Source organism: Lactuca virosa, chromosome 4 (genome assembly GCF_052849685.1).
Source record: "Lactuca virosa cultivar CGN04683 chromosome 4, Lactuca_virosa_CGN04683_v6, whole genome shotgun sequence".
NCBI classification, from domain to species: domain Eukaryota; kingdom Viridiplantae; phylum Streptophyta; class Magnoliopsida; order Asterales; family Asteraceae; genus Lactuca; species Lactuca virosa.
Window position 1 is genome coordinate 57,004,087 of NC_136429.1, and position 10,998 is coordinate 57,015,084.

Sequence of the window (10,998 nt, forward strand, 5' to 3'; positions counted from 1 at the left end):
TCTTTTATTACACTTTGACTTACTAATGATGGTAATTTTTGGTAAAACATGTCTAATGCTATCTTTTTTCTAGTGAAATCTAGATTATAATAATGTTCAGAATATTCACATATAAATGGGTCTAAATAACACATGTTACAAATTCGTAGGTTAGTTAAATGACATAATGATTCTAATTGAAAAGCTTCCTGAGATGTTTTATCTTCTATTTGTTTTCCTATGAATTATTGAATAAGCCGATTTAATACATTTTTAAATGTTTCCATAGCGTCAGTGGTAGCTATCATCATTGTTTCTGTTTCATCGAGAGATGAAAGGAAACGGTATGCATTACCTTGTGTTTTATGTATAATATAATTAAGAAAATTTTTTGGATGTAGATTTCTTAACTCTTCAGTTAATTGAATTTGAATTCCCATTTTATTACTCCATTTTTGAATTTTTGCTTCGGGATTTTGTTCACAATCAATAAAAAGAATATCTGAATTTGTTGGAAAAGTAAATAATTTGGGTATGTATTGTGGAGGTATTTTTTCCCATTTGTTTTGTTTATTTTTAACCATTCCTTGTCTATATACAAAATTTTCCTCTAATGAAGGTGGTCCATAAATATATTGATTTTGATAATCATCTTCAACATACGATTGTTTTCGTTTTAATCCAAAATTATTTTGTGATTCTTTATATGGATTTGAATAAGGGTTTTCATCATCGGATGAAAAATCATATATTACTTCTGCATCGTTATTATCCGAATTATTTTCTATTTCTGTATTATTTTTTTGAATTTCGGATGAAATTTCTAGTGCTGCAAATAATTTAGTTAGTGTTTCTACTTTTTCTTGTAAACTTTCCATATTAATAAGTTTTGTTGGTACTAATTTTTTGAAAACAAATCTTTTAGTTTTTTTTTATTTTTTTATTTTTTTTATGGAGTAGTTATTATTGGTTGAAAATTGGTTTCATTAAATATTCTGTTATTAGTTATATTTGGTGATTCAAGTGATAATAAATGGGTAAATAATTTATCTATATAAATTCTATCTTCTGTTTTAAATGTATAACTATGATGATAATTTGTTAATGCATAATTTATTTGATATGTAATAGTAAACGGATGATTACCTTTTAACATAAAATTTTGTCTTAATAATTTATATCGTACAGTAATACTATTACTTAGATTTTTATCTTTAAGACTTAATCCTAGTTGAATATTAATATCAAATTTTATTTTTCCTTCAATTAAATTACATTTTCCTTTTGCAATAATACTTTCTTGATTATTAATTATACGATCATCTCTGATTTCTAATTCCATTGGTGTATCTAAATCGCTAAAAGTACTTTTTAAAATTACTTGAATAGTTGATATATGAATATAAACAATTTTTATTCTATCTACTTCTTTAATATTAGATAATCTATTTCTAATTTGTTGTTTATTTATTATGGGTATAATAATATTTCATTAAGTTGATTCTATAGGTAATGCTTCTTCTCCTATAATTTTTCTATAATATATAATATTTTTTCTAGAAAAGAAAATTTTTAATGAGTTATTTTTAAAATTATGTTTTTCTGATAGTGTAAAATTTGATTTTTTATAGCATCTTTATTAATGTTATTTTTGTTAATTAAAGCATCAAAAGTGTATCCAAATTCATTTTCTTCGTTATTAATAGTGATTGGTGAATTTTCTATTTCTTGAGACATATTTAACAGATTAGTTTTGTTATTTTATCTTCTAGATCTTTTATTTTTTCTTGTTTCCAATTTATACTATTATTTATTATATGTATTGCTTCAATATTGGATATACAATTAATTATTGATATGTTAGAATCTATTTTTAAATTTAAAAGAAATTTTTTAGATTGTTTTAATGTTTTACGAAAAACTTTAATTCTTGTTTAATAATATTTAAACTTGAAATACTCATGATTATAATTTTTAAAATGATAATTTAGCTTTTCTTTCAATGGTTCGACTAAAAATCATAGATTTTAATAGGATGGTGGGGTTTGTTATTTATGATATTTATAATGGTGGTTATGATGTCAAAGTTTTCATACTGAGAATTAAAAACTTTTTTTACGAAATATGTTTCTAAATTGTAGGTACATAGTAATACTTGTTTTAAACATTGAATTTATGATGATAACTCATAACGATAAATATTTATAATAATATTTATGATGATGCATGATGAACATATATTCATATGAACGAAAGATTTATCATTCATAATCATAATAAGAACGATACTTAGCTCTGATACCAAAATTAACGACATGACGGAATTAATAAAAAGATTAGGATAAGATTATACCTGAATGATGCGTCGGGATGGATTGCCGATGGATTGTTTAAATTATATGAATGATTATATGAATAATCTTGGGTATGTTTGGATAGGGCTCTGCTATTCAGAAATAGAACGACTATTTCAACAGAGGAAGAACTTTGAGATCAACTCAAGTCTTAAACACTTAAACTTAACTTGTTTATTTCATATGGGCAAAGACCCTATTTATAGGCTCAAGAGAGCCGGTTACATAATTGAGTTGCAATCGTTTGATTGCAATACGACATACATATTTACAATATAGCCCCCTAGACTATTGAGGGTTATACACTTTATTTCATATCCTAGACAAAAAAGGGTTAGGCTTGGAAGGTTTCGAGGGCGGGGGAGGCAGTTTTTGTCCCTCGTTTGTTCCTGTTTACATCCATATACTTGACAAGTATTTCTAAGGCTCTCTTACGCTTCAAAAAAAGGGTTAGGCTTGGAAGGTTTCGTTGATGCTAATTTGAGGGGCTGTATATAATTAGGAAAAATCACAACCGATTATGTGTTCATAGTTATTTGTATGGAAATCATTTGGAAAAAAGTGTTTCTCTTTTAACCACATAAGAGTACATAGTTATTACGGAAGTAGGCAAAAAGATTATATGGTTGAAGAACTTTCTATCAAAACTAGGGATACAACATGGAGATTGTATATTACATTGTGACAACCATAATGCAGTTCACTTGACAAAAAATTTTGTGTTTGATAGTAGAACAAAACACATTCAGATGGGGTACCACTTTATCCGAGAACTAATAAGCGACAAATCTTTGAATTTTATGAAGATCCTTGGAACAAATAATCCAACAAACATGTATCAAGGTAGTGAAAACAAAGAAGTTGAAGTTGTGCATGGTTACAACTGGCTTTCTAGTAGCTTGAAGCGAATGTGGGGGCTAGAGAAAGTGAGATAGAGTTTACATTGCTTGGATGGGCGTAGAGATTTGATCTGTCTCCAAGTGGAAGATTGTTAAGATGTGAAGTCTGATCTAAGGTGATATAGGTTTCAAGAATAAAGGTTGTGGTTCCGAGTACAAAGCTTGTGATTCTTAGAACATATGTTTCATGAATAGAGGTTGCGATTCAACGAACAAAGGCCAAATACAGTAGAGAAGTGTAAGGTCAAACCTTATAACCCGATGAGTCAAAACTTTATCACGCTTACACTTTCATCAACGCCATCAACCTCTGACTAGCTTCTCATTGCAGCATGATATTACTTTTGTTACAAGTTTCTAATCCATTATCTTAGTGATAAGATCCTTTTGTATAGTATATATATCTTTTATATTTGGTTGTTATCATATTATTCAAATCCCTGATATGTAGGTATTTGAATCTAGAATAGTCTTTTACCTAATATATAAGTTACACTAGGTATCAATGTAATTAATGCTTGGTGCATTCTCTCTTTATGAGAGATTTCTTGATCAAAATTTGTTTTTGATTAATTCTGTTCTTTGTTGTTTTCTATTATCTTATTGCTTGATATTTTCTGTTAAATCTCGATCATTCAACTGGTATCAGAACAGGTATTATTACCAAGAAATGTCGAAACCATCTTCATTTTCTGAATCCAAAACTCTTTATTAGTACTACCTCAGGAAACAAAATTCCTCCTTTTGATGAGAAGTACTTTCCCATATGGAAAAACAAAGCCATGGTTGTTCTTGAAACCATGGATCATAACATGACGGACATCATCGAAAAGCTCCTCACATTCCATTTGTTGAAGAGATGAAAAACGATATTAAAACTGGTGTAATTAAGAAGACTCCAAAGCATCAATTCACTAAAGAGGATAAGCAGTTGTTCAGTCTTGATGTTTGTTCTCGTGCAACTATTGGCAACTCTCTTCCTTATAACATCTACCATCTTGTTCAAAACTGTGTTTCAGCAAAGGATATGATTGATACGCTGAATGTAGCAAATGAAGGAACCAAAAACTTTAAGGCAACCATGGAAAACTCACTCAGCCGAAAGTACGAACACTTCTTTACTCAAAGTAATGAATCTCTTACTCAAACTTTTAATCGGTTTAATTGTTTGATTAATGACATTAGAATATTTGATATATACAAACATGAATCTATTTTAGTTTTGATGTTTTTAGATTCTCTTGATGATAAGTGGGAACATCATGTGGATGTTCTAAAAAAAAGTGATAAAATTCACTCCATGGATCTTCACAGCTTGTATGGCAATCTGAATTTTTTGTTGAAGAAACAAAGGTTCTGAGAAAAGAGATTATGAGAGATAGTTTTAAGGAGAAATCTTAAGTGTTTTTCTTAAGAAATTCAAGCTTTGTCCCTGAAAGTGATAGTGACAAATAAGCAAATGTTGATTCTGAATAAGAATATCATGCCGGCCTTTATTCAAGCGCTGCAATGATTATGAATCATTATGAGAAGTCAGAAAATAATAAGATTGGAGGACCTAGATGGTTTCAGACAAAGTATGGATCATCAGTGTCCAACAGGTTTGATGGATCATTAACGTTTAAAAAAATGGTTATGGAAATCTCAAGAAAGATGAGTGTAAATGTTTCAGTTATGGAGGCGCTGATCACTTTGCTGATGATTGCAAAGTCAAGAAGAATAATTCAAAGGATGAATCATATGAGACTAAGTTCAAGCGATTGGTAAAACCAGGCTCTTATAAATCATGATCTCAACAGCGAGAAAGACTCTACAATTGAACTTGCTCAAAAATGTCAAAGTATTACTAAAAACCAGGCTCTTTCTCATTTCAAAACCACTAAGATTGTAAATGATCAAATTCCTCACTAGTGTGAAAAGATCATTGGAGGAAATATTGATGAAGATGTTGATATTTTCAAAATCATTGAATCCGAACCAGTTTTTCCTTCTCAATCTGAGCTTTTTCATGAATACAAAGATAAATTCATAAGTGGTGGTATTATAAATCATCAAGATCTTATAGAAAAATTGTGTTACTAATCCTGATGGTCATACCTCATGTGTTTCTCCCTTAACTGCTATTGACTTTTGTTAAACCTACTGATCATGTATATGAGGGTCATAACATTGCTAATTTTATTAAGTTTATTATATATAATGGTCATATTCACATTGTCAAGGATATTCTTTGTGAATTCTTTGAATGCACCACCAATGACTATGATACTCATGACTGCTCAATGATTTCTTACAATGATGATTCTGAATGTTCATACTCAGGGAATCATACCACTGGGACCACATCTTGTTGCACTGATCACTCTCATCTTTCTAGAACCAAGGAAAGAGTTTTTAAATTAATAGAAAATTCTTCTACTCCATTGAAACCCAAGTCTTTTGAAAAACGAAAACCATATTTTCAAAAGAAAAGTTGTTTTGGAATTACAAAGTGCTATAGATGTGATCCATCTCATAAAGTGGAAAACTGTACATTTGAGGAAAACACAAAAAGAGCCGACAATATTTTGATTTGAAAGAAAAAATGGTTAAAGAAAGAAAATTCTTTAAATTGTTTTGCTGCTGAATGTTATAACATCTTTAGCTCTACTAGGTCTTCCTTCGTTAAACCCATTGCAAAATGGGTTAATAAAGTCATCTAATTGTTTGCAAGTGGTGCATGGTCAAGAGCATATCTGATATATCAACAGTGGATGCTCTCGACATATGATATGATTTAAGTCTCTCTTAGAGGATTTTGTGAAGAAAGATGACCCTGTAGTCACCTATAAAGGCAATGGCAAAGCAAAAACAGAAGGTTTTGGTACAATCATCTTGTGAGAGGGATACCTAAGATGAGATTTGTCAAAGATAATGTTTATGCTGCATATGAAAAAGGAAACAAACCAAGTCATATTTTAAACCAAATATGTGTTCTTTCATCACTGAAACATTTCATCTTCACACATGGACTTATTTGGTCATGTACCCATTAAATCTCGTGCCGCTAAAAGACACTTATTATTCATTGTTGATGAATTTTCAAGGTTCACATGGGTAATGTTTTTAGGCAACAAAAATGATGCAACTGATGAGATCATCTCCCTAATCAAATAAAGTATAGTGTTATATGATTTAAAAGTCAAGCAACTCATAAGTGATGATGGAACTAAGTTGCGAAATATCACTCTTGAAGGTTTTTGTGAAGAGAAAGGAATTGTTCAAAATTTCTCAGCTGTTAGAACTCTTGAGCAAAATGGATTCGTCGAACGCCGATACAAGCTTCTTATTGAAGGAGGGAGAACTATGGTTGTTGATGCTAGTCTTTATCTTTTGTTTTGGGCTTAAGCTATTAATACTTCTTGCTACACTCAAAATCGATCTATAATTATGAAGCGTAAGAGGAAAAACTTCATATGCTCTTATTAAAGGTAGAAAGCCTGACATTTCTTATTTTCACTTTTTTTGGTTGTGTTTGTTTTATTTTGAACCAGAAGGATCAACTTTCCAAGTTTCAAGCTAAAGCTGATGAAAGAATATTCTTGGGCTACTCGTCAATTTCTAAGTCCTTCAGGGTTTTCAATTTAAGAAAGCAAATTGTTGAAGAATCCATCCACGTTAAGTTTGATGAAGACTCTTTCTCTAAAGATTATGTCGATCATTCTGAGTCAATTTTTGATGAGCTTATCTCTTTTACTCTCTGTCCTGATTCTGAAGTTCTTGTTGATGATGATTCTCCTCACCCAGAAACTAAAGTTCTCATTGATAACAAGACTCCTTCTGATAAATCTAATCTTCATGGTGTTCGTGATCACCCTCTCTCTCTCTCTCTCTCTCAAGTCATTGGAGATCCTACTGCTGGTGTTTGTACTCCTCGTCAAGAATCCTCCAACTTTTGCATGTTTGTTAACTTTGTTTCTATAATGTAACCTAAGAAGGTTGATGAAGATTTAAATGATGCTAATTGGATTAGAACAATGCAAGATGACTTGCATGAATTCAAAAGACATAATGTATGGACCCTTGTTCCTTGTCCTCAAAGAAAAACTATTGTTGGTACTCGCTGGGTTTTTCGAAACAAGATGGAGGAGGATGACATCATTACAAGAAATAGCGCTAGGCTTGTTACTCAGGGCTTCACTCAAGTGGAAGGATTATACTATGATGAAAATTTTGCCCCTTTCACTCGTATCGAAGCCATTAGACTCTTTCTAGCATATGCTTCGTTCATGAACTTTAAAGTATTTCAGATGGATGTAAAGACTTCATTTCTACATAGAGATCTCAAGCAAGAAGTCTTTCTCAAACAACCTCCTGGCTTTTAAAGTAATGAATTCCATGATCATGTTTACATGTTAGATAAAGTTGTCTATGGTCTGAAGCAAGCTCCCGGGGCCTGGTATGATACAGTGATTATGTATCTTCTTCAAAATGGATACAAGAAAGGAGCTATTGACAACACCCTTTTCATCAAGGAGTCAGGATCTGATCTCATTATTGCTCAACTGTACATCGATGATATTGTATTTAGATCAATAAATGAAAATTTGAGTCAAGAGTTTGCTGATGTCATGTCTAAAAGGTTCGAGATGAGTATGATGGATGAACTGATTTTCTTTTTGGGTCTCAAGTCAAGAAGTTGCTAAAAGGAATTTTTATCAACCAAAGCAAGTATATTGTTGATGTGATGAAAAAGTTCTTATTCTTCGATTGTAAATCTGCAGAAACAGGCCCGGTTTACATCAAGGGCAAGATGGGCATTGGAACAGGGCCCATAATTTTCAGGGGCCCAATTTTTTTTTAAATAGTATATATAATTTTAGGCCAATCCAAATGCAAACCAGTCCATGACCATCAGCATTACGGGAGAAGGCACAACTGCACAAGGCGTCATCGAGTATCGACATTCGACGAACAGAAGCCAGAAACATCACGTTCCTCGTTAAAAAAAACGATCAACACTCAGCAGGGCAGGTCGACATCAACTTAGCCACATCGACTCAACTTTTAGCAATCGCCAATCAGCAAGACAGCAACAGCAAGGATCGATTGCACGATTATCTTATCTCCTGCAGTCCTACTAATCACTAATCAGGTAATATTGTAATAGTTATTAGTCTAATAGATTATGATTTATGAGAAATCGATGATTATCAGTTTATAATTGTCAATTGCATACTTGAATGATTCATAGATTATCGGTTTAATAGTTTATTATCACTATAGAAACCAATTTAATAGAATGTTGAATCATGAATGAATGAAATCTTATCAGTTTCTCAGATTCATAGATCATAGAAATCAGTTTAGTAGTTTATTATCACTAATAAGATTATAAAATCTTGATTTTATTCTGAAATATGATTCAATCAGATTATAATAAATGATTATGATTTCTTAAACAGATTATTACTATTAGAAACTGAAATTAAATTATGAGAACGAGATTATGTATTTATGTAATTATGTGATTATGTTTATTGTATAATTATTTATTAGAAATTTAAAATTCAAAAATCATGAGTGTTTAAAGAATCAAATACTACTTTATCATATTATGGTTACTAGATTATGTTAATTGTAAATTTGTTTATCAGAAATAGGTTACTTGATGATCAGATTTTTATGTTTATGTAATTTAATTCGTTACACGTTAAGGCCTAAGGTCCTTTTTTACCCGTCTCGTCCTGGGCATTTGAATCCTTAGAACCGGCCCTGTGCAGAAACTCCCATGTCCTCTTCTTTAAAGATTTCTGCTGATTCAGATGGCCATGATGTTAGTCCTACTCCATTTAGAGGAATGATCAGATCTTTGTTATATCTTACTACTAGTCGCCGTGATATTATGTTTTCTACTAGCATTGGTCCACGTTTTCAAGAAAAGCCTAAAGAATCACATCTTCTCTCCATCAAGCATATTTTCATATATCTTAAGCATACACCCAATCTTGAGCTCTGGTATACTCGTGATTCTGATTTCAACTTAATTGGATTTACTGATTTTGATTATGCAGGTTGTTCTTCAGATAGAAAAAGTGCTTCTAGAGGACGTCAACTCTTGGAAAATAGATTTATAAGTTGGTCAAGTAAAAAGCAATCATCAGTGGCTTGCTCAACCATTAAAGTAGAATATGTCGCTGCTGGAAGATGTTGTGCTCATATTTTATGGATTCAAAATCAACTTCTTTGCTATGGATTCACCCAAAACTCTGTACAACACTCCAAGACCAAGCATATCGAGATCAAACATCACTTCATCAGGGAAAACATGCCAAAAGGGAAGAATGAGCTGATGTATATTCTCATTGATGATCAACTCGCTGATATCTCTACTGAGCCATTGGATGAGCAAATATTTCTTTCCTTATTTTCAAAAACTTTAATAGTTATTTTTAGCTTCTTACGAGAAAATCCACTCCATGGATCTTCACAACTTGTACGATAATCCGAATTTTTTTGACAAACCAAAGGTTCTGAGAAAAGAGATTGTGAAAGACAGTTTTAAGGAGAAATATTCAACGATTTTCTCAAGAAATTCAAGCTTTTTCCCTGAAAGTGATAGTGACAAATCAGAAAATGTTGATTTTGAATAAGAGTATCATGCAGACCTTTAATAAAGCACTGCAATGAGTGTGAAGCATTATGAGAAGTCAGAAAATAAGAAGTTTGGAGGACCTAGAAGGTTTCAAACATAGTATGGACCGTCAGTGTCTAAAAGGTCTGATGGATCATCAGTGTCTAAAAAAATGTTTCTAGAAATCTCAAGAAAGATGAGGGTAAATGTTTCAATTGTGGAGTCGCTGATCACTGTGCTCGTGATTGCAAAGTCAAGAAGAATGATTCAAAGGATGAATCTTATGGGACAAAGTACAAGCGATTCGTATTTTCTCATAAGAAGAAAAAATTAGAGTCCAAAGTTCTTATTGTTGAAGGTGAAGAATGGGTCGATGAAGAAGAGTCATCTGCTGAAGAATTCAAAAAGGATGTGAGTTTAATGGTAGTAACTAGTGATTTTGTTATCGATGAAGGAGGCAGCAACTCAAGTACTTTTTAAGCGGATCTCACTAATGCTGCTGGTGACTCTAAATCTCATAATAGGGATTCCTATACGTTGTATGAGGTTAATAAGTTTTTATCTTATTTAGAAAATGAAAAATCCACAATGTTTGAGTATCTGTGTCTTGATTTTTCAAAATCTAATCAAGAAATTTTTAAACTAAGAAAAAAAATTGAATCTTTAAAAAATGAATTATCCAACACCGAGAAATCTCGTTGACTGACGAGCTTACAACTTCATAATGTATCTCTTATAAATCATGATCACAATAGTGAGAAATACTCTTCAACTAAACTTGCTCAAAAATGTCAAAGTATTACTAAAAACTAGTCTCTCTCTCATTTCAAAACAACTAAGATTGTAAATGATCAAATTCCTCATCACCGTGAAAAGATATTTGGAGGAAATATTGATGAAGCTGTTGATATTTTCAAAATCATTGAATCCAAACCAAATTTTACTTCTCAATCTGAACTTATTCATGAATACAAAACTAAATTCATAAGTGGTGGTATTATAAATCATCAAGACCCTATAGACAAAACATTGTGTTACTAATCCTGATGGTTATACCTCATGTGTTTCTCCTCTAACTGTTATTGACCCTTCTATTAAACCTCCTGATCGTGTATATAAGGGTCCTAAAATTGCTACTATTATTAATTTTCCT

At 31.4% G+C, this 10,998-nt stretch overlaps 1 protein-coding gene across 1 annotated transcript; it reads left to right on the top strand.

Annotated features, from left to right (window-relative positions):
* Positions 1–9,002: 9,002 nt before the first annotated feature.
* LOC145104487 (secreted RxLR effector protein 161-like) lies at positions 9,003–9,864 on the top strand. The gene is made up of 2 exons (XM_079041725.1): positions 9,003–9,482; positions 9,658–9,864. Exons 1-2 carry the CDS (start codon positions 9,003–9,005, stop codon positions 9,862–9,864), a joined length of 687 nt encoding a protein of 228 aa, XP_078897851.1.
* Positions 9,865–10,998: the final 1,134 nt, after the last annotated feature.